We start from the raw sequence: 23979 nt of genomic DNA on the forward strand, positions 1-23979 counted from the left end.
GGGCCACGGGGCAGTCCCACGGCTGGAGGGGGGGAGAAGCCTGTGCAGTTGGCCGCTGCCAAGCGCTCGGGGAGTGGTCCCCCCCGAGCCGTTGGGCATGATGGTTGGCTCCGGAGGCGGGGTCGACCAGTGACGACGGGCGGAAGAAGCTCGCGCTGCGACCACAGGGTCTACTGGCGGAACGGTGTGTGGGACGGAGGTCGGCGGCTCTGTGGGGCGGAGCGGCGGGCGCTTCCCGAGGGCTTCGGGAAGGCGGCCTGGACCCCTGCGGGCCGTGAAAGGCCGTTCCTTGCCTCGCCTGCGCACCTCCTGCTCTTGCCCAGAGCGAGCCGAGCGCCGGCAACATGTCGGCCTACTCCAAAAGTTACAACCCGTTCGATGACGACGCGGAGGATGAGAGCGCCCCGCCAACCCCGTGGAAGGACGCCCGCGACCTCGACGGGCCCCCCGCGCCCGCGGACAAACAGCAGTACCTGCGGCAGGAGGTGATGCGCAGGGCCGAGGCCACGGCTGCCAGCACTAGCAGGTCCCTGTCCCTCATGTATGAGTCCGAGAAGGTCGGGGTCGCCTCTTCCGAGGTGAGTGTGGAACATGGCTGGGCTGAACCTGCATTGTCACACGGGTTCAAAATATGTTTGTTCGCGATCTTCGGGGAATTCCCAAATTGTCTAGAATAGGTTCTTGTACTTGAGTGACTTGATGGTTTGTAACAATTTGTTCACTATGTAAAGAGACGTGCCTTTTGAGTACTTGAGAGGCAGTTTGCATCCGGAGACTCTTCCTTGCCATTAGTGTGTTTAGTTGATTCTTTTTTTTCTACTCCTACTTCAAAGGTACACTCCACTTACTGTCCAGGTAGGTAAAAATTCTCAACAGCCGAGCACAGGTTAGGGAAGTGGAGGATCTGTTTCCTTGACATACTGTCCTCATCAGAAGCCTGGCCCCAGGGCTTCAGCCATTCTTCCCTAAGTGACCCAGGATAAATGAGGACCGTGTGGGAGCTGGTGTCTGACACATCAGAGCAAATGGGCCTTGAGTTCTTTCCCATCATTGACCACTTCCCCACTTTGCACTAGAGATGTTGAGGTCTTGTCTTCCTGGACCTTGCTGAGTAAGTCAGCGCCCGAGTTCGGTCAAGTCTAGGGTCTTGCTTCTCAAATCCTATCAAAGATCTAAAGAAACAGTGTGTGGTTGGGACAGTCCATTGCTCCAGTTCACCTTTGTCAGTTCTTTCCATCCATAGAAGTTTTCAGAGCAGGACCTTAAGTGAGAATTATTCTTTTTTAGGCACCACATTCTGTCCTCAGATGACTAATGAAATGATTTCGTGTGGGCATTTGTTTTTAAGTATTAAAAACTGTAATAGTAGGTTATTGACATGTCAGCTAAGAATAATTAATCTTAAGCATATGTAGCTTTGAAATGTAAGGCTGGAAGCTAAAGTGTTGTCTTCCTCCATGAGTCTCCTTGTAATTCGTTTCTCTGGCGAAGTTCATTCTGACCTGATCACTTATGGTCTTGGACAGTTTGAGGTATATTGATTAATTTCTCAAATAATCACCTCCATGATTTCCCCATTGCCCCCTTCCTGGGTGATTTCCCCTCCCTACTTCTCCCTGTTACAGTATCCCTCATTGGCCCATCTCCCCATCCTTAGCCTTCTTGACATTTAGCTTGTAGTTCTTACATGTCAAATCTACTGGATTCCAATGTTCAAGTCTAAATGGAAAGTGTTGACTTAGTTTTGGGAGGATTACCTGAGGTCCTAGGGCCCTGGTGGAGGGGTCACTTGATTGAGTGTCCCAGGCCCAAGGAAGCCAACTATAAACTGTTTGAAAAGACATCTTTGGAAACAATGAGAACAAATGAAGTAGGAAATAAGAATGATACAAAGTTAGGTGTCATGGCCAAGGATAAACTTGGCTTTTCAGGCCAAGGTTAGACAAGAGGAGTGAGGCAGAGGAGGTATGTTCCCAAGGAAGAGAGGAGCAGTGCAAAGGCACCGTACCAGCGCCGGAGCTCCTGGGCTCCTGAGCAGGGAAGCGATACACAGGATGGGACTGGGTAAGGTCCTGGAGGAGGCAGCTCAGGAGCCTTTCACAGTCAGAGGGAAGGTCTGTTCTCATAACTAACTAACTAAATAAATAAATAAATAAATAAATAAATAATTGCATAACTAACATCTCATAACCAACTAACTAAATAATAAATAAATAAATCAATAAATAAAGAGCGCGCCAAAAACAGAGTAGATGTGAGTTGTTTCTTACAGATTGTGTTGACATGTCCCATGCTGCCCCCAGAGGTCCTTCTCTATGTAGTGGGGACAGCGAGCTCCTCGGGCCTGTGATGCTTGGCCCTGGGCCAAGCTGGCGTTGGTGTGAGTGGTACGGTATGATCATGACTGGGCAGGTGACAGGCTCTCTCACTAACATCATAACGTGTTGAATTTTTCCAGGATTGTATCAGTTGGCAATTATTGGAGGTAGGAAGGGTCAGCACCTCTGCCCTACCCTACCCCATACTTTCCAAACTGTCTTTGAATCGCTCTTACCACTCTTTCATTCCCCTCAGAGTGGCGCTGGGGGGTGGGACAAGTGAGCTCTTCCTGCCACTCAGCGCACAGGGCGGCTCCCAGCAGACCTGTGTCAGTCAGTCAGTCGCTCACCTCCCAACTTAGATTGCTGCCTGCGAGGTACCCAATACCATGAAACATGCCAAAACATGACAGGTTTTTAGAGAGGACGGAGTTTACAAATAATATTGGGTTGGGAAAGTCATAATTCAGTCCCAGCTTGGCAGAAGGAAGAACATTACTTAGTCAAGTCACGTCTAGCAAAGGAAAGCTGCCCTGCTGTGAAACCTGGCAAGATTAGTTTCTCACAAAGACTAGCCACAGGTCATGACCGCCAAAGGACGGAGGAGAAGTAGAAAGGGCAGAGCAGGTTTCCCCCGGCTGGCCTGGTAAGCACAGTCCAGAACCATAGAGAGTCTTGTGGGCCACTCAGCTCTTCTGTTTCACAAGTGTGATTTGTTTCTTTTCTTTTTCTAAGGTTTAAGTTTTGTGAAGCTCTAATCTAGTCACACGGTTCAAAATTTAAAACATACAGAAGGCTATGAAGTCTCCCCCACTCTCCGCCCCACAGCAGCCACTTACCATCATTTCCTTCAGTGTTACTGTAGAGATGGTCTGTGTATAAAGGCATACTTATAGTCTCTTTCCTTTTTTTTTTTTAATTTTAACTTAAGCAGAAACATCCTATACATTCAAATCTGCACATTGCTTACTAGGATTGGAGTTATTTCATAGGAACATATAATGCGTTGCTCTTTTTTTTTTAGGCTATGCCATATTCCATTGAATGAATGAGTTCTGTTTATGGAGCTAGTCCCCTAACGGTGGGCATTTGAGTCACTTGCACCTTTGGGTGAGCCTGTTTGCGTCCTGCTTGGACACGGTTTTTGTACACCCTTTCACCACCCTGGCCGAGGAGACTTGCCTGTCCAGGGCACGTCTCATCTCCTTGGGCAGGGAGCTGAACGTGCTGCAGTGAAGTTTTGTGGGGCCTGGGATCTCAGTTCAGGGGAGTCCAACAACAGATGTTAGACTGGGGCCTGAGCAGCTGGCACTGTAACATCAGTGGAAAGGGAGTGGTCTTCAATAGGATTCCAACATGACGCACTCAGTGGCCCCGGTCAGGACGTCCTGCACACCATCTTGTGCAGGGGCCGCACTCACCTTCTCAATGTCTTTCCAGCACTCAGCAGTCACCGAAGCCACATGGGCATTTAGTTCAGAGAAGTGGATGAGAGGACAACACCCTCCTAGCCCAGGAACAGGGGCCATCACAGCCATCTATTCAAGGTGTCTCCATAAGTTAGAGTGGTGCCCTCATTCTCTGGGACACTGGTCTCGGAGCAGAACCTTCCCCATTCCAAATGAGGGGAAATACTGACCAGAGCCTCCCCCCAAGGCAGCCTGTGATGGTTCTGATGTGGCCAGAATTCATAGCGCAACCCTGTCCTGATACAAAAGCAGATGGAGGGGGAAGACATCTGCTAGGTAAAGTAATTCCCCAGTAGATTTCTAAATGTTAGCTATAGAGGAGGCGCAGTCTCTCGCTCAACTTTCTACCCTGTGCTTCTCAGCACAGTGTCCTTTATGTAACTAGGTGCTCCCCAAGTTGTTACCAGGTGAATAAATGACCTGGGGAAGGGAAGGAAACAGAGGAAGAAGAGGGAGCAGAGCATTGATGGGACGTGGAGGAGAGATTGAGGTGGGAAGAATCAATTGAGCTTTGTGACTCTGGATGAAATCCCCCTCCTGATGACCGGAAATTGCCTCCTTAGGCATTTCAGGCCATTTCTACCATATGTGAGGGACTGTGATAGAGAAATGTCATTGGACCACATGTTCACCAATAGGTCTGTTCTGGATTTATTTTTCATAAATTATCAATGATAAAATTTGATTTTTGGAAAGGTCTAGAATCCCAAGCAGACTTGCTGGCTCTTTAGCGGTAACAAGACACCTTGTGAGGATGAGTTGTTACTGTTCAGGTAGGTCAGATATCCCACACCAGAGTTGTGACATCTGGCCGTATGTGCTGCTGCTTCCTGGGATGTCCTCTTATGGCTGCCACGTTGTCCTGAGGGACCTTGCTTTGCTGACCAGGTAGTATGTGGTGGGAGGCTGAGGGGGTGTCTGCTCTCCAGCCTTCTGCCTCTGAGTCAGTGGTTCTGAGCATGGGAAGTGCTGTTGGCGGTATTGTTTGAGGATCCCCAAGTGCACCCTCAGGTTCAGTGATTCCTAAGGGCTCACAGAACTCGGCAAAACTGGTATACTCGCGGTTCTGGTTTCTTACAGTGAAAGGATACAGATTAAAATCCTCAAACGTAAAAGGCTCATAGGACAGAGTCCCGGAGAGACCAAGTGTAAGCTTCTAGTTGTTCTCTCCCAATGGAGTTGTGTGGACAACATATACTTCCCCAGCAAGGATGTACAACAACACACAGAGTATTGCCAGCCAAGCCTGGGGGTCCAGAGATTTTACTAGGGGTCAGCCATGCCTACATCGCTACCTGGCTGCCCTTAGTCTCCAACCCCTCCAGAAGTCAAAGTGTGGCCCAAGGACTCCGTCATAAATAACATGTTAGCATAAATGATCTGGCCTGGCCTAAGGACTCAGGTAAACATAGACATTTTTATCAGGATGTTTCAAGGGCAAGGAGCCAGACAAGGCTTTTCTTTGGGATGTGGACAACCCAGGCCTGCTGAGTTAGTCCTCCTGGGCCCCGGGTCAGCCTGCACACACACGGTGAGGGGCGCCAGCATTACCACCTTTGCCCTTGGTGTTTTGTTGTGCAACCTGAGACTCAGTTTGTGTTTTTGAATCACTCCACGCTACTGTCGCGTGCCTCTGCAGTGACACAGAGCCGGTCTGCGCATGCTCCACACGTGCCCATGCGTCCTGCCAGTGCTTGTGTGTGTTCTGTTGGAAGAGGAGCTACGTAATGAAGATACATTCCAAGTTTCTAGATTCAGCTTTTTGACTCCAAATTGACTTCTGCCAGCTTACCATTTGATACCCGAGTTTAATTGCAAGCTCAGTGTGAGAGACTTAGTACTGACACCTTTTCCTCAGGAACTCGGGGCATGGATCAGTCAGGGAAGACTCAGACCTGTCCGACATTCCGAGGCCTTGGCGATGCATTGAGGTTGGGGTCTGGCGGTCACTGCTGCCCTCTGAAGGCCAGAACTCCGCCCCCTTGGTGATCCCCGCTGGGTCCTGCCAGGCCCCGCCCCCCCGCCTGTTCCCCTTCATGCTCACCGCACACAGTCCTTCTTCCTCTCTCAGTTCCCCCAGTTGGCCCTGCTGCCCGGGGCGCTGCACCAGCTGCTCCCTCTGCCTGAATGCTCTTGCCCTACCCTGACCTTTTGACTCGGACTTCTCAGCTTTCCAGTTCTCACCCCATTGGGGAGCCTCCCTGACCCCCTCCTTAAACCAGGCCAGGAGTCCTTGCCGGAGGCTTAACCCTGGCAGAGCTTTGATCTCGTGCGCGTGTATGATGGCTTTCTTGCTGTCTCTCCTGAGACACTGGAAGCTCAGTGAAGCAAGGACCCAACTTCCTTTTTCAGATTCCCAGCACTGCAGTGTTGTCAACAAACAAAAAATCAGATTTAACTCCCCTCCTCGTGCCCTCCGCTAGACTGTTCCATCAGGGCAGAGATTTGGGGTTGCTTCGTTCACCCCTGGATCCCACGCACCTGGAACAGAGCCTGGCAGAGAGAGAGTGGGTACTCGTTAATACCTATTGGCAGGTATCTTGCAGCACCTGTCATTGTGTGTGTGTGTGTTCAGAGAGCACTCTGCCAGCCATCATTCCCTGATGTCTTCGTGTTCTCACAGGGCCCTTGGACATACTCCATCTGGCGGGTGTCACCGCACATCGGGCAGTGTACACCCTCACCGGGTTTTTACCTTTTTCTACTTCCCTTTGTTCTATCAGAAATGCCTATGCTTGACAGAAAGCCGCAGCCAAAGAACAATTGAGACACTCCCTCTCTCTGTGTTGTCCCTCAGCATTGTACCAGCAGCCAGCCAGATTTTTTTCTCTGATCGTCTTTTCCGGTTTCACTTTAAAAAATTCCTTTTGGGGCTCAAGGGAGAGGGGGAAGGACCTATAATGCTAACACCTGAGCCACGTACTTTGTGTGGGTACCCTTTATCCTGAGGGCACTTTGCAGAGCTCACAGCCCCCCACCTCTTCTACGACCACGCATTCTCACAGGAACCAATGGAGAAGAAGTGACGTGGCCCCCTTTCTGGGGGACGGGAGCATGCCTTGGGACCAGGATCGTTTGAGCCCTGCCTTTGTCATGGCTGGGCTGCAGGGCCTGCCTGGCCTATCCTTTCTGTCCTGGCACTTCTGGTGTTTCCTCTGCCAAGTCCTTCTTCCTTGTTGGTTAAAACTAGGTCACAGGCACATGGAGTCCAGTCCTTTCCTCTGCCCCTGAGCAAGGAGTTTAGCAGAAGTTCCTCCTCTGACCAGCAGATCACCTCTGGCAAACACCAGCGTCCAGACACCAGAGCAGCATTCAAGTCCTGGCCTTCCAGCATCACAGCAGGGCAAGCCACCCCCATCTAACATCTAAATCAGACGTTTGGTTTCCTTCCCAAGTCTGCTAGCACGGTGACGCAGACTCAGAGTTTGAGAGACTGTGTCACTTGTGAACAGAAAAAAATCAAACCTCACTGTGAATTGAGGAAGGTTTTTATCAGCTTCTTGTCACTGCTCTGATTCTCCAAATTGGGATGGAGAGGCTGAGATGGGGGGGCAAGAGGTTTGTGAGACAAGCCAAGCCGTGATGGAAGAGCTCGCGGTTCGGGAAGCCGAGGACCTGCCTCCTGGTGGACAGCAGGCCTGTGGCCATCATTCCCACCCCTCGCTGCCGTACATGCCTCTCCAGCTTCAAATTCTGTTTTATGCGGTGTGTGAAATAAGCTGGGTGGGACTGGACTATTAGAAATATATCGACTCAAACACGTGAAGGCTGGAGAAAATCATTTTAATTCCAATTTGTAGCTCTCCCTTGTTCCAGAAAAGACTTACCTCAGAATGGACATGAAGATGACAAACTTGAAGTGTTGGAAGAAGTAGAAACTCCAGATAAATTAGCAGATTTTTTTTGTCCCTGAGAATTAACCCTTACAAGATTTGCTTGACAAATTGAAGAACATAGTCCAGAAAACATTTTTCTTTTTACTTGAAAAAGCCTGATGGTTTCTTCAGACATGTCTCATGAACTGGTGAAAAACACTTAAATGCCCAAAGCTGTAAAGCTCAGCAGTTCTAAGTTTTTTTCCAACGAGTTAAACAGAATTTAATAGTAAATTCAACTAGTGTTTTAGTTTTTTGTCTATATATTATGTTTTTAAATTTCATCCACTAAACATTAATAACTGAAGTTACACAGTTAAGGCTCTAAATGTCCTAAAAACTGTCTCGACACATTTATATATGAAAAGGGTTCTTAAGCCCATTGTCTGTAGTTTTGTTTTCATCCTTAAAGTTTCCAGGGCGTTTGTTTAAATTGTTCATGACTTTGTTTTTAGGTATCAGAAGAGAATATCTCTAAAGGTTATTTGCACAGTTAATAAAATTGCTGAGCCACAGGTAGATGCAAGAGTAGAAGATTGAGAGGAAGGCAGCTGAGGGCAGAGGCTGTGTCATGAGGTAGCAGAAGAAAAGCTTGAGGGGCTTGGGAATCTTCTGGCTGGAAAGGCAGATCACAAGGGAGGGTACAAGGCTGGAATGGCCTGAAATAGAGGCTGAAGCAAGTTTGGCACAAATAAAGGAAAGTGTTGCTTTGGTGGTGAGTTCACATCCACAACCAGAAACATCATTTCTTGGGGAATAAGGTCTAAGCTGTCCCCACGGCCACAGAGTGTCACTCATGTACTCATTTGGCAAATTTGCAGTGAGCAGCACCTTATGAGTGAGGCACTCGAGACAAAGCAGTGTGCAAAGCAGGTCCCTGCCTCATGGAGCTTATGTGCTGTAAAGAATGTGAAACTAAACTGAAGCCCGTTGAGGGTAGAGAGTGGACAGTTGAGGGTGAAAAAAGAAGTTCTGCTTTAGAGAAGGTGTTCAGGGAAGTGGCCTCTGAGTCACGGCCCGAATTGAGTGAGGAATGGAGTCATACAAGTATCTGGATGAGGAGCGTTCTAGGCGGAGAACATAGCATATGCAAAGGCCTTGTGACAGGGTCACCCTTGTTACAAGTTTTAAAGCTGAAACTATGGGTGAGCTGGAATCAGACATTGATAGGGCCCAGAAAGGACCTCAGAATCTATTCTACAAAATAGAGTTTAAAGGCATGAGTAGGGCCAGGTGGCTCCGATGGCTCAATGAGAACTCCCATACCTGAAAAGAGAAAATACAAAACCATAATCCATGGCACAGTGCCAGGTCAAAGCCAATAAGGGTTAACAGGGCCAGGGAAGGGCTACAGCAGGTCTGCTGCCAGTGGAGACCCTGCACTCTGACCCCTACAAGCACATTTCGTCCATCTAATGTGGTTTTGTGAGCCAACCTCATATGGGCAGGAAGGGAAAAGGACTCGAGCAAATTAGAAAACAAGCAAGTAGAGGTGGGGCAGGGAGGGGAAGACAAAGGAGTGTGGTGTCGGAAAGGATAGCGCGCCCCTTACAAATGACAGTGTCTGTCCCTGTATATGCTCACTGAGGGTTTATGAAGAGCCTGCTGTGTGTGGCCCTCTACAGGTAGAGGGAGAAATACAAAAACATATAATGCCATCTGTCATCTCTCGTGCTCCCCAGGAGCTCGTCCGTCAGCGAGGAGTCTTAGAACGCACAGAGAAGATGGTGGACAAGATGGATCAAGATTTAAAGACCAGCCAGAAGCACATTAACAGCATTAAGAGTGTGTTTGGGGGGTTCGTCAATTACTTCAAACCTAAACCAGCAGAAACCCCACTCGAACAGAATGGCACCCTCGGCCCCCAACCCAACAGCAGGTAAGTGAGTCTTCGGCTGTCTGGATATGAAGTAGCAGAAAGCGGGGTTTAGTGCAAATGGTCAAGACTCTCAGGCCACTTCTAGTGCCTTAAAGGCCCTGTACGTTTCTCATTGGGAGGGATTCATCTTCAAGCAATTTGAAGCAAACATTTCGCCAGCACTCCTGATTACCTTCATTTGTTTTGACACCCAGTCTGCAAATTCTGCATCAGTTGGGTCTTCAGTAAATTACTGCTCCAATAACTGTGACCCCAGTAACTTGAAAGAGATTGTTCACCTCAGAAAGCTTCATGAGTACAAATGTGACTCACTTCACAAAATTTTTGCTTTAAAAAGTCCTTATAGTGAACTTTTCCACATCTAATCCAATTTGCCATTTGGTTTTCATTTTAAAGTTAGAGATTATTTAGAGATTATTTAAAGTTAGAGATTATTCCAAAACTTTTAGAAAAAATAATCTCTAACTTTAAAAAAGTTTTGGCTAGATATTTAAATACCACGTGTTCAAAAATAAAAATTGAGTTTCTGCTAAAATAGATTACTATTATTCATATCTCAGATTGTTGTCTGTTTTTTATTGTAAAAAACAAGGTAGCCATGTTACAGGAAGTCTCCACCTTACCTACCATAACACAAAAACTTAAAATTTAGTTTTCCCCCTTATTCAGTGTTTTCATAATTGTCACCAGAGTATTCATTTGGTTTTATAGCCTGCTGCTTCCATTTAACCCAGAAAAATATTTGATGTAATGAATGCTATTACACGGGTTTTATAACCATTTCTCTATCTCTCTGTCTCTCTCTCTTAATTCTGAAATACAGAGCTATTCTTTAGAGGTATTTATTAACATACATAACCAATGTACAGTAAAATGCACACATCTTCAGTGGAGAGCCAATGACTGTTTACATGTGTATACACCGGTGTGGCAACCACGTGGATCAGAAAGTAAGGTTCAGTGGGGAAGAAATTAGGAAACTGTTTCCAGCACATAGTGGGACTGGGGAGAAACGAATGTAGGCAAAGGAACTGGTGGTGGCAGCAGAAAGGACAGGCAGGTGAGGTTATTGGCACTTACGGAGAAGAAACGGTAGAAAAGGGAGCAGGTGGTTCGTGGGGCGCCCAGGAGCTGTTTGCTATGCATACACTACTAGCCAAGGTTATGAGGGTTGGTTTGTTTTTGGCTCAGCCGTAATCACCATTCACCCCAATTGTCCAACTTGACCCTGATTTCAAATATCTTGTCACTCTTTTCCCCCACCTGGAGTGGTTTGGTTTTTTTTCAATATGCACTCAGAAAGATGATTTGTGTCCTCGCTTTTGGCTGTGTAATTACCATAGGAAGTACAGATATCCCTTTGCTTTGGACTGAGAGATCCACCTCGCATGACCTCAGCAGAAGAGCCAGGCTTTGGAGAAGTGGGAAGCCGGCAAGTTTGTGATTGGCACTTCCCTGTGTCCTCATTCCTCTTCCCAAAAACTTCTTCTTGGGACTCATGGGACCTCCACAGCCCTTATCATGCTATAAAAGCCGTTAAGGTCCTGGGGCAACTGTTTTTTTTAGAGCATCTTGAAAACTCAAGGCTTTCCCAGCAAGTGTCCCAGTAGTGAGGCAGCCAGAGTTATTAGGTTGGTGCAAAAGTCATTGTGGTTTAAAAGGTTGAAAACAGTTGCAAAAACCGCAATGACTTTTGCACCAACCTAATATTTCAGTGAGGTGGGTTTCTTGGTGCCCCATGTGTCATGTATCTCATCAAGCCTTCTGCCCCCAGTCAGCTGTAGAATTCTTGCCATTATTTACTAAATGCAGCGAAGCAAAACTTAAATGAAGCAACTCACTCTCATTCAACTGTGTGGAAGTGGATCTGTGCAGCTATGTAAGAGAGGCTGCCCCACTGGCGTTGCGTGGATTCCTTCCTTCATAACTTCTCAGCGCCCACGCTCTGCAGGCCCATCTCTGTGGCTAGGAGACGAAGCTGCAGGAGCTACGTCAGTGATGCAGTGGATGCTCAAAGGAGGGGAAGCTTGGCCCTAGAAAGTGAGGAGGTGACCTTTTGCATGGAGTCAGGGTTGCGTGGGACCCTGCGAGTTGAAGGAGGAGGAAGGGGACAGACCCATGGCAGTCAGGGCACCGGAGAGGCCACAGCAAGAGGGTATTGACTGTTTCCAGAACGGGGGCCCTTGGTATTAAGGCATGGCCTGTGAGCTCCTAATCCCTAAATTTGGAAAAATCACTATAATGTATAATTGCTTCTACAAAATGCAATATATAGTGAGTAAAACTTTTGTGATCCTATTAAAACCCTTAATCCATAAATACAGGAATATTTGTCTTCTAAAAGCTTTTAACAACTTTTTCCGAATCAAACTTCTGTCGTGTCATGTGTTTCCTGTGGACGTCCTTATTGCACAAACCCTTGGGCCGTCTCTAAAGTTTTATTTGTCTCTTGATAAACCATTTTTGTTCTTGCTGACAAAGTTGCATAAGCTTCTTGCCCTCATTTCCATTTAAAGCTCCGGGGATCCATTCAGATCGTAGATTTAACCACTAAACCTGAAACTCTTATTCAAAATTTGGTTTCTGACCAAGAGCTACTACTCTCTTAGTCTTCTTCCCTTTCTTATTATTTCTGTCACTGTCCCTAGAATTGGCTTTCTTTGGGGGAGCCATTTTTCACAAAGAAACCAAGTTTTTATCATGTATTATTACTGTGTGCATAAGAGCACACAGAAAAAAGTCAGTTTTGAGGTGTGCAGGCCGGGTGGTGGCCAGGCAGGCTCAGAAGCCATGCGTCTCCTGCCTACACCCAGGCCAGCAACACATGAGGCTCTCAGACATGCTTGAAGAAACAAGCTGTGTCTTCTAGATCTCAGTCACTGCTTCTGAGTAACGAAATCCACAGATTTCAGAAAGCTCTGCTCTATTCTACACGTTGCTGGAGCCCTAGGGGCTTCCAAAACCATTATCCTGACAGAGCCCAGGCTTGGTCCTAATGGGCAGGGAGCCATTGAAGACGTTAAGTGGAGAAGGACATGTCAAGGTTATGTTAGAAAGATGCCCGGCATCCTGGGGTTAAGGATTGGCAAGGCGACGGACTAATCTCTAAGGGTAAAGAGGCAGGGCAGCTGGGGCCGGGTTTCTGGGGGACATCAGGAGTCAAGAGGACTTTTGTTTGCATGGATTACTGAGCATGGAGCTGTGAGAATGGAGAGTCACTGAGGAGCCCACCTTGGCTGATGAAGTAGTCAGGCTGCCTGTGTGGAAGGCCCAGCTTCAGGGGCACGTCCCACACCCGTGGGGGTTCAGTGGGGTGTCAGGTGCAGTCTGAGTATCTCTGAGTTGCTGAGGGAAGTCTTTGTCTACAGTTGGATCTGGCAAACTAGGCTTTACAGGCCAGGGAGCAAAATCAAAGATATTTTGTAGATACTTATATAACAAGAGACCCAAAAAAAAACATTTTTAGTGACAAAAATCAAAATAGGAAAATAATGATCAAGTACACTTTTTTTGTAATACAGATCTACTAACAAGAATGAAATTCTTAACTGAGGTTCAAAGTTAGTGTCCCCTATCATTGAATCGATCAATTGCCAGTGGACGTCTCTGAAGGCCCTTCTCTTCATGGCCATATAGAAACAGGTCGTCGGGCTGGATTTGGTCTGTGGGTCAAAGTTTGCTGACCCCCAGTATAAAGGATCCATTTGTTTGTTTCATATGCTTTTCCACCTGGTGTTAGGATCCTCGTTTTCCTGAGGGAGGGCCACCTAAGCAGATGTTGTGTTTCTGAAGCAGGGGTCTCGGATCGCTGCATGCGTGGCCAGTGGGTCCCAGGAGGTGTTGGTGGATCCCTGCTGTGGTCAAAGGAGGCATTTGATTGTCTCACGCAGGCATTACTTGAGAAGACGGGCTGCACTGCCACAGGTGGTTTTCCTTCCTAAAAGTTGTCTTGTTTTCTTAACTTGTATCCAAAGGTTGAAAGAAGCTATAAGTACAAGTAAAGAACAGGAGGCACAGTACCAAGCCAGTCACCCAAACCTCAGGAAGCTGAATGACTCAGGTTAGTGGGGACCTGTGCTCCCATTCACATTCGCTTTCTATGGGGAGACCTCTGGATTTGGTGTTGGCCCTGAGTGGGTGGGAGACAGTTGGGTCTCCAGCTGCTGTCATCCCACATGCCGGGTGAAGGGATGCACCGCTCTCAGGGAGCTGGAGATGTGTGTTACCATGGAGGGTGAAATAACGAAGTGGGAGCCTGCGTCCCATTGGAAATGAGCCTATCCCATGTAACCCTGAGTTCTTTCGGTAGTGAAAAGCCAACTGCAGGAAAACCTTATGGTAAGTAGAAAAATGGCCCCCCAAAGTTGTCCACGTCCTAATGCACAGACCCTGTGAATATGTTAGCTTATATGGCAAAAAGGGAATTATGGTTGCAGAGGGAATTGCAGTTGCTGATCAGCTGACCTTGAGGTGGGGAGATTATCCTGGGTTATCCATTTGGACCCAGTATAATCACAAAGGTCCTTTTTAAGTGGAAAGGGAAGCAGAAGAGGAAGTGTCAGAGTGAGAGATTGAAGATGCTATGCTGCTGGCTTTGAGGCTGGAGGAAGGGGCCACCTGCTAAGGAATGCAGGTGACCTCTAGAAGCTGGAAAAGGCTGGGAATTGGATTCTCCCCAAGAGCCTCCAGAAGGAACGCAACCTGTTGACACCTTGATCTTAGCCAAGTGAGATCTATGTTGCACTTCGGACCTCCAGAACTGAAGGATGTTTGTTACAGCAGCAGCAGGAGAGTAATACAGCCCCCAGACCTGAGTAGACGGAGAATCAGCAACGTGGACAAGGTGTGCAAGGCAGAATGTTTTGTGTCAAATTATCCCGTTAACATCAAATGACAGGCCCAGAAACATCCCTTACCTGGAAAGGAATTGAGGCCTCCTGGGAGCTTCTGTAGACACCTAGAAAGCCAGGCGCATTGAAGGACTCCAGAAGTCAAATGCTTTCTGTGCTGCCTTCGAGGAAAGCATGTACCCCGGAAGCTCTGGAACCCAGCACTGTCATGGTTGACATGACTAAGGAGAGGCCTGATGGAGGAAGAGCTGGGGTTCAAGAAAGACTAAGATCAACACCGTTCGGTATGGAAAAGTGAAAACCACAGGAGGAAGTGAGAGAAAACTGAAATACATAAACCTGGGGGGAAAATAGCCGAGCTCCTCAAACCCTGAAGAAGTGGAGTAGGAGCCTTACACTCCAAAGACATGATTTTAAGGAATTAAAGGCAGTTTTCATTTGTGTGGTGTACGTTAAAAGGTTTCAAAAAAAAAAGACACTACGTTTAGAATGGCTTCAGTAGGTTGTGCTAGAAGAAATACACTAAGTCTGAAAGGGATGTTTCCCCAAAAGATGTAAACTGAGATAATAGACATTTAGAAACTGAAGTTCAAGGAGGATTTATTTCTTGGGGCAAATGTCCATTATTTAACATTTCTTGTTTCCTTGTTTTTTTCAAGTGAAAAGACAGTATAGAAATTTCAAAAGAAAAACAAAAATCACCCATTGTCCCATTTCTGTAACATAAGAATTTTCATTTTTAGACCTTGTCTTTTCGACCTTGTCAGTGAACCTCTGTGGTTGTGTATTATTGCGGTTCTGCCGTACTGTTACTTGTGTGCATCGGGATGCATCTCTTTCTCTTTCCTGAGCTTGTGTGCCAGGGTCGGACCAGGTGACCCTCAGGTTCAAGGTCTTTGATCTCCAAAGGGCTGCCTGCCCCCAAGGAAATGTCTCACCCTCCCGCACCAGCTTGCCCAGTACTCCTGCCCAACCCCCGCGTGTGATCCGTTCCCACACTCATCTCTTCGAATGGCCTCAGAACCAACCACCTTATTCCTTCCACCCATTTTCCAGATTAAAATTAATTTGGTGAAGCAACATTTCGAGAGACAGGACTTAACTGTTCTCCTGGTGTTTCTACACTCAGACCCTGTCTCTGGAGGAGCCAGTTCTGCTGTGAGTACCGAGGCTTACCCGAAGAACCCACACCTTCGAGCCTATCACCAGAAGATTGACAACAACCTAGGTAAGACTGGAAGCTACACCTCCCTCTGCAGACCCCTTACTTGAGACACTTGTCTTACAGGCACCTCATGCCGTGCCAACCAGTAACTCCAGTAGGCACCCAGGCTCTCAGGACCAACCTTTGGTATCTGCCTCTCCCTCACCACATGTCAGCTCCAACCTGAGTTGTGTCCATCTCACCCTCTCCCTCTCTGGGGTCTACTTCTCTCCATCCCTACCTTTCATCTAGATTGTGACATCAGCAGGGACCAGGAGTCCCTGAGGGGCCGTACAGTGCAGCCTGGACCCTGCTTGCTTCATCCTTACACGTGGCATCCGGAGCCCTTGTTTCTTCCCCTGTGAACCAGGCTCAGGAACAAAATCTGCCTCTCAGAGCTGAGGGAGGGGTACATGAGCAACACCATCAAGCATGTGGGAAACTGCCTGGCCTGCTAAGAGCCGGGGCTTGTGTGGCCATTACAGCACACTGACCACACAGCCAGTTCCCTTACAGTCCAGGTCCCTTGCCCTGGCCTCTGGCCCCTGCCTGCCTCTCTACCCCTCCTGCCCTCCACTTTGTGGCTCCCGGTTTTTTCCTGCCTCACTGTCCCATCTTCCTAGCATGTCCTTCCTCCCGGTCTTTGCAGGCTAGGTCCTTCTTAGGCTGTGCACCTTGCTTTAATGTGGCTGCCTCTTGTCTCAGAGCACCCGGTTGTTTCCACTGCAGTGGCTTATCTGATGTCTTCCTAACCAGACTATACGTTTCTGGGAACACAGGAATGTGTCAGTTTGTCACCACTTCACACCCAGGACCTGGTAGGCAAGCACTGAGTGATCATTCTTTGAATGAAGGGAGCGAAGTCAGTTACTTGAAGTTCAAGTGGAGGAGTGCCCTGTGTGCGGACAGTGGGAGTTGACCTGTGAGCGCTCCCGTGAGCTCCTTCTAGGTGATGTGTGAGACAGCACTGCCTCCTCTGACTTTTGTTCTGTGAGCAGGGACCTCCCCCAGCGCTGCCTGGGTTGCTCGTCAGTCTTCCACCCTCATTAGCAGACAGCAAAATGAGTGAAACAAAAAGTCAAACGTTCCCTGCTCTAAAGGTTTGGGAGACAAACCTGAAGCCCATGAAGATGTATATTGGGTGTCAGAGCACAGGCTTCGTCCTGTGCTCCCCCTCCCGAGAGGGGACACAATGTGGGCCCCTTCCTTGTTTCACCCAGAGCAGCACCCATTCCAGCAGCCCTGAGTGAGTGGCCTGGACAGCACGTGAGGCAAATCTATACCCTTTTTCTTTTCAGTGACATTTACCTTCATTTCTGAGTACAGAGATTCATTGTAGAAAGTTCTGAAGTTAGGTGAGTGCCATGAGGAAATTAATACCCGTATTCCTTCTAACAGTAGCCACTGATTTTGGTGCCATTCCTTCTATTTTCATGTATATATGTGCACATATGTCCACAGTGTCAGATGTCCTGGGAGTCATTCAGTATACACATTTCTGTATCCCGTTTTTTGTTTGTTTGTTTGTTTTAGTTTCAGGTGTACAAAGTAACATAATAGTTAGACATTTATACCCCTCACAAAGTGATAACCTCCATTCCCCCAAGCTACAACCCCTCTGACTTCTTATATAACTGTTACAATACTGTTGACTGTCTTCTTTATGCTAAACACCACCTCCCATGACTATATATACACACACATTTACATATATGTAAGTAATTACAGTTGACATACAGTATTATTCGACTTCAGCTTCAGGTATACAGCGCAGTGGTCAGACATCTACACAGTCTATGACGTGATCCCCCTGATAAGTCCAGTGCCCATCTGGCACCTTACATACTCTTTACAAATTGTTCATTATATTCCCCATATTGTATTTCGTATCCCCATGACTATATTGTATCTACTAATTTGCACTTTCTAATCTCTTTACCTTCTCCCCACTCCCATCTAGCAACCAACAGGGTTTTTTCCCTATATCTGAGTCTGTTTCTGTTTTGTTTGCTCATTTATTCTGTTCTGTAGATTCCACATATAAGTGAGATCATAATGGTATTTGTCTTTCTCACTCTGACTTATTTCACTTAGCATTATATGCTCGAGCTCCATCCATGTTGTTGCAAATGGTAAGATTTCATTCTTTTTTATGGCCATATCCCCTGCTTTTTCACTTAGATCTTGACTACTTTCCTGAACCTTTTTTCCTAAAATTTCTTTGAAGAGCACTTTAGCAGTTCCATCCCCTGCTGTTCAGTTGTTTGCAACTGCAAATAATCCTCTGTCCATCCCTATGAAGAAATGTTTGGCCACATTTTGTAGCTAGATTACTAGAAATGGAATTATAGTCAGGGAACCTTCCTTTTAAACATGAAAAGAAATCTTCACAGAAATAAGGCAGTTGTTTTAGAGAACAGACATAAGCAAGAACAAATAAATAAAAGAACTGTAATTCCACTGCCCACAGCTCACCACTCCTACCCTGGGCGTGAATGGCAGCACTAGGCCTGCACAGCTACAAGGCAGAGGGCCCATCTCAGCAAGCTTCTCACCCTGGCAGCTTCCATACCAGACTCCACTTGCCCTTTGCCCCCAGAGCCCAGGGAAGCCCCAGACAGCCATGCATTGCTTCTGTCCCCTGGACTCTGCCCTGGAGCCAAAGACTTCAGGCAGAAGAAGGTGCATCTGCCAATCTGACCACTCCAGAGACACATAAAGGGAATTGAAAGCCTTCCGTCCTCCCCACCATAGGTTTCTCGAGGAGGAGGGAGACCTACAGAGGGTACAGAATTCAGAATGTCCAGCCCACCCCTAGAGGCTGAGGGTGTAGAGTTGGCATGAGGACTTGCAGCGTGGCATAGACGAGGGCTGGGTGGAACGGGGAAACTCCAGATGTCGGCCACAGGCCCTACTGACACTGGCTGCCCTGGCAGGTTAGCTCTTCCCTTTTTACCATGCCCTCCCCGTCTTAGGGACTAGTGCAGGCGCCCCTGACAGCTCTGCCTTGCCTGGTGGCTTTACTTTATCACACTTTCTATCTCAGTGTAGCTATTCTTTGCTGTCCCAGCTGCTGACAAGCTTCTCCAGGCCAAGAGTGACTCACAGGTTTTATTCTTCATAGTCATGGGTTTCAAGAAACTCAAGAAGCACAGGGCTGAAGATTGTTTTGTTTTCATTGATCCAGTTTAGATCTTTAATTTAGCAGTAAGAAGGCTTATGAAGCACTACCTCATCTCTCTTCCCTCTGACTCTTTCCTGTACTGCTGTTCTTAGCAAAGGGTCAGAAAGCAGCTCTGGGAATGCCCCCTACTACACACACACACACACACACACACACACACACACGCACGCACCCACACGCACATGCACACAAAACCTGGGCAAGAGGCTTTATTGTTCACCCAGACAGAATCAAGTCAAGACTCCTCTTTGCAGTTGGCACCGCCCCCTCAGGGGGTCCCAGAGTCCCCCCGCATGTCTCTTCCCCCACTCACCCTCAGTTCTCTTTATGTCATCTGTGCCAGATAAGCTTTTCACACACTCCTAAGGCTGGCCACAGAGTACATCAGGGAATAGAATCTTACAGACATTGTTTGTCTTAAAAACGAACGTGAGGTTGATTTTTACAATTTTTGAAACAGAAGGAAAATATTCATTACCAGCAGTGGAAAAGCCTACTGAGGAAATTAGAGAATGAGCTCAGAAGGAAACTGGCACCAGGGGGCTCCCAGAGGCTCCCCTCAGCTGTGGTCCGTGTCCTGGGCGGGATAGAGCTCGCCTAAGGAGCAGGGTCCACATTTGCTCTTAGAACAAAAATGGATTTGCAGTCAGGCCCGGTGGAATTGGCCTTGATTTCCCCCAATGTTATACTTCCCCTGGGTGGAAATGGAGCTTTGCTTATGTTTGAGCTTGAATTTCAACAAGACTGATAGAACCTAGCGAAACCTTTTCCAGAAGCAGTGTACTCCCCAGTTACCTGGGGCTCCGCCAGCTGGCATCTCTGAAGAAACCCAGCACTTTCGGTGCTTCATTCCTTTTTACATGGGGACCCTGGACTGTCGGGATCTGGACACCCTGTTTGTGCAGAGGCCACTGCCTTCTTCCTGACCATAGTCAGCGAAGGGCATGGTGCCAGGCCAGTTTTGGGACATGCAAGTTAACTGTCGTCCCCCAGAACATTCAGAGCATCAATGTGTCGTTCATGGATCTGGAATTAGTCACAAGGGAAGAAGAAATGTGGGAAAATGTGAATTTTCATAGCACAGGTAAAGGGCCCTCACAGCATTTGGGTCCATCTGTACATCTGTAGTTCATATGTTTTCTGGCAGAGGACCCCAGGTGGCAGGGCAGGGACACATCCCTCCTTTCTCCTGCCACTAGCAGCATGGACCAAGGGGGTGCAGCCTTCTCCAAGGGGGCATCGGGCTGAAGCAGCCTGGATACAGGGGCTCCTGTTGGACAGGCCTTCCCAGGTGTGTCTCTGACATGTTTCCAAATGTGGGTCCTCGTATTTGCCACCCCAGATCTGTGTTTGGTCTAGTTTTAGGGAGCTGGAGAGGGAAGGAGGGAAAGCAGGCACTGCCCACTAATGTGGGGTTTTTGCTTCTGAAGAGCAGACCAGTGGGCCTGGCTGTTAGTAACCGGCATACCTCTCCTAGATACTTACCATGCAGTCTAGGAAGGGAACATGTTTCCAGGCCCTTCTGTGCTCTTTTCCATGAGTACTAACTGATCTTTCAATTTGCAGCAACCTACTAGAGGGTTCAAAAGCTGCTGAAAAATCAATGTACATCTATATGCATTTTTCAAAAACACTGGCAGGACAAGCACCATCATATTAACAGTGGTTATTTTGGGTGGGAAGTGTGGGGAGAAGTGGCTTTTACATTAAGCACGTACTACTTTTTATTGAGTAAACTGATTTTCTTTTCACTTGCATGTATTTTGGAAAATGTAACCAACGCCCTGGAGGTTAGCCTATTTTTTGAGGAAGAGGACTCGGTAATCTAAATGTTTCTGAGTACCTGGAGGGAACAAGCAGCAGTTCCCTATCACTGTTTGCATGTCCTTTTCCTCTCCCACAGATGAGCTGTCCATGGGACTAGGCCGGCTGAAGGGCATAGCCCTGGGGATGCAGACGGAAATTGAAGAGCAAGATGACATTATTAGCCGCCTCACAACCAAAGTGGACAACTTAGATGTCAATATAAAAAGCACAGAAAAAAAAGTTCGACAACTTTAAAGCCGGACAAGGATTTCTACTCCATTGTGATGAAAAGATTCGAAAGATCTTCTTTTAAACTCCCAAGAAATCTCATTTATTATTTTAGTATGTAATTTAACATGTCTGCAAATGTTACGATAGAGTGGGTTTTAAGCGATTTTGTTGTTATAAGGAAGTGTGCATCCCACTGTTTCTGAGAGCCAGCCCCTCTTTCAGTTCTTTGAAATTCTTTCAGCTCAGAATTTTAGTCTGAGCACAGTAGCCTGCCCCTGAATATCCTAGGCCTTTGATTATTACCATGCTGGAAAGAGAAGAAGAAATTGCATTTCTCACTTTAATGAGCATGTGGAAAGATGGGGGCAGAATTTCAATCCCCGTTCGCTGTATATGTCATTCCTAGGCCTTACGGTGAGTCAGCGTGCTAAGAGACCCTGTGAGCCAGTTGTTTGTGGGGGAGCGTCCTTCCTTTCCACACTTGTTTAAATTAGTCATGATACCTCATCGCCACACACACACACACACACACACACACACACACACACTGAGCACATCGTGTTTCTCTCAACCTTCTAGAAAAGGATCAGTGTGAGATTCAAGAATAGAGGATGTCGGCATTCTTTGCTGTTTTGTTGACAGATGTCACCTCTTCTCCTGGCCTCCATCCTTGGCGTGCATTTTAGTAGAAGGGGTTCAGACCAGCCCTGCTCACTGTGATGACTGGAAATAGTAGGGAATTGGGTGAGCCCTTCTTCCCCGTGCGCCCTCGTCTCTGACTCTCTATCCATGGTTAGTAGCAGATGCTCCACTGGCTCAAGGCTGCCTGGCTGGCCAGTTGGGAGCCCTTATTATAGAGAGAAGAATGGAGCATCACACACACATGGCCAAGCAGTAGTCTTCCTGCACTGAGCTGAGCCTTCTACCCTCTGGGCCTCTCCGTGACCAGGCCGCAGTTATGGCAGTGTTCACTCGGGGCCCGTGTCTGCTCACCCACCCAGGGTGCCCGCGCATTCTCCTTGCACGTCTTACAAGGTGACTTGACTCAGCGCTTGGTTCTCTGCCACCCAGCCTCAGGACTGGAACTCCACAAGTGATGCTGACTGTATAGAAGGATTTGGCTAAAAGAGAAAGGCCAAATATCATCATTTTAACTGGCCCCGTTCTTTAATTTCACAGAAAGAATCACTTAAAAGCATTCATTACAATTGATTTCCATAGTTAAATGGATTTCTGTGTATTGGGACCTCCAACAAAATAATTGAAGACGTAAGACCCTTGTCTTTTAAAAAAGCAAATTAATGAAAAGATTTTGAAGATGGTGAAAGGGACTGATTTTAATACAACAGGTCAGAAACTTGAACATAACAGTGTCTTTCACCTTGAACATGGCACTGACTGTGTGAACTTCACTTCCATTCTGTAGCCTGTAAACAAAAGTCCCTTAAAGCAAAGAAAACTTCTTTAGAGTGCTGCAGCAAAGCATCCGTATTTATGTAACAATTCATTTGTAAAAGTTCCATCCCATAATACATGAGCTTCCTAAAAATCCTGACAGCTTCCATCGGCAGACGCTTTCTGTCAAGTTGCAGCCACCTCAGGGGGTCCGATCCACATCATGGTGACTATCCCAGGATGTCATAGGTAATCAAATTAGATAATTTGTTTATCAGATGAGCTCATCGTGATTATTCTCTTCATAACCGGTAAAAGGAAAAATTTTAAACATATACCCACCCCAATGTAAACAAATTCACAGGACTTTCAGCAAAAAGGCTGCTCAGAAAGCATGAAGCCACAGGGCAGAGCAGCCGGTGTGTACATTTCCACTCATTCTAATTGTTTTTTCCTCTCTAACACTTTCCTCCCAGCAGAGTATGTCATGATAACTCTGCTTATCAGCATCAGGCCTGTATAGACTCATGGGGATTAGTAATTATACCTCCGACCCAAACTTTTTTTTCTTCAAATAGATACTGGGAAGGCCACTCACTACCAAACATTCTCTTCAGCAGCCTTCCACTAACATAACGGGATTAGTGATTTAACTGACTTGAAGCAAAATAGCACCTTATTTTATGCACCTTCACTATCTTGTTGAATTGATGAGTCAGTCACCTCCCCCAATCTTTTCTTAACCCCAACTGTATGGAAGGAAAGTTACCTTCACTTTCTTAGAAATTTGTCTTCCTCTGACATATTAGAAGGCCTTATCTCTTATTTTGTTCTTGTTCAGACGCTAGCCAGCAGTTTTCTTTCTACTGGGTCTTTAATCGTGCTCCTACACCCACCAAGGACCATTTACTGGTTCTATTTTATAAAGCAAAGTTGCTTGCATTTTCAGAGAACAAAGAAAGATCTGAGGAGCCACCAGAATCTTCCCACATGATGGTGATGATCAAAACCAAAACATTCTACCCCCTAGACTAGACACCTCTCCTGGAGATACTCAGAGGTGCCCAGGCTGGACTTGGCTGTGGGATGGGCTTTGGTAGGACAGACAAGACCAGCAAGCTCGTCCTTCGCCATTAGGGCCCATAAAACAGATTTTTATTTTCACAGTCGAGGTGGAAACAATCTGTGCCTTCAAAAAAGTGGCTTTTCTAAACTTTAGGTCGGTTATATATGAAGTGTGTTACTACCTTAAAAATAAGTGCATTCTCCACCAGAGGAAACTATTTCTGACATCTAATGATTTGTAACATAGCAGTGGGGTTACCTCGTGGATGTCTTCTTTTGCATTCTGTAAAAAAGGAGACCTGAGTTTAACTCAGGCGGCAAGAAAAAAAAGATACATACTCGTAAGTGCATTGTAATTTCTCTAACTTTGTGAATATGTAATTTTAAGTGTACACTACTGATTTAATAAAAATCTTATACTTTGCCTATGTAGGCCTTTTCTGCAGAATTTTTAAAGTTACCAATGTTGTTGATCATCTTCAGTGCTGATGAGTGAAATGTCTTGTGTATGGAATGATCTAGTTATTTTAAGTGCTTGTGGGAGGGTGGGCTTTTTGTTCAGAGTCTGTATCAGAACAGCTATGATGCTCCATGCCTTCAATTCAACAACCGTATTCCATAAAATAAAATGTGAAGTTTTTAATCAAATCCTGTCTCCTACATAGTCATTTTCAAAGAACTGGTGGAGGGGAGTCCTCCATGT

The 23979-nt window shown here is 46.9% G+C and overlaps 1 protein-coding gene across 1 annotated transcript; it reads left to right on the plus strand.

The window, feature by feature from the left end:
- The first annotated feature begins 48 nt into the window (after positions 1–48).
- On the plus strand, positions 49–23921 carry SNAP29 (synaptosome associated protein 29). The gene is made up of 5 exons (XM_033097781.1): positions 49–578; positions 9345–9541; positions 13516–13601; positions 15521–15619; positions 20683–23921. The coding sequence occupies exons 1-5, from the start codon at positions 345–347 to the stop codon at positions 20838–20840; spliced, it is 774 nt and encodes a 257-aa protein (XP_032953672.1). The 5' UTR covers positions 49–344; the 3' UTR covers positions 20841–23921.
- The last annotated feature ends 58 nt before the right edge of the window (positions 23922–23979 follow it).

This window comes from Rhinolophus ferrumequinum, chromosome 25 (assembly GCF_004115265.2).
Source record: "Rhinolophus ferrumequinum isolate MPI-CBG mRhiFer1 chromosome 25, mRhiFer1_v1.p, whole genome shotgun sequence".
In the NCBI taxonomy this organism is placed as follows: Eukaryota; Metazoa; Chordata; class Mammalia; order Chiroptera; family Rhinolophidae; genus Rhinolophus; species Rhinolophus ferrumequinum.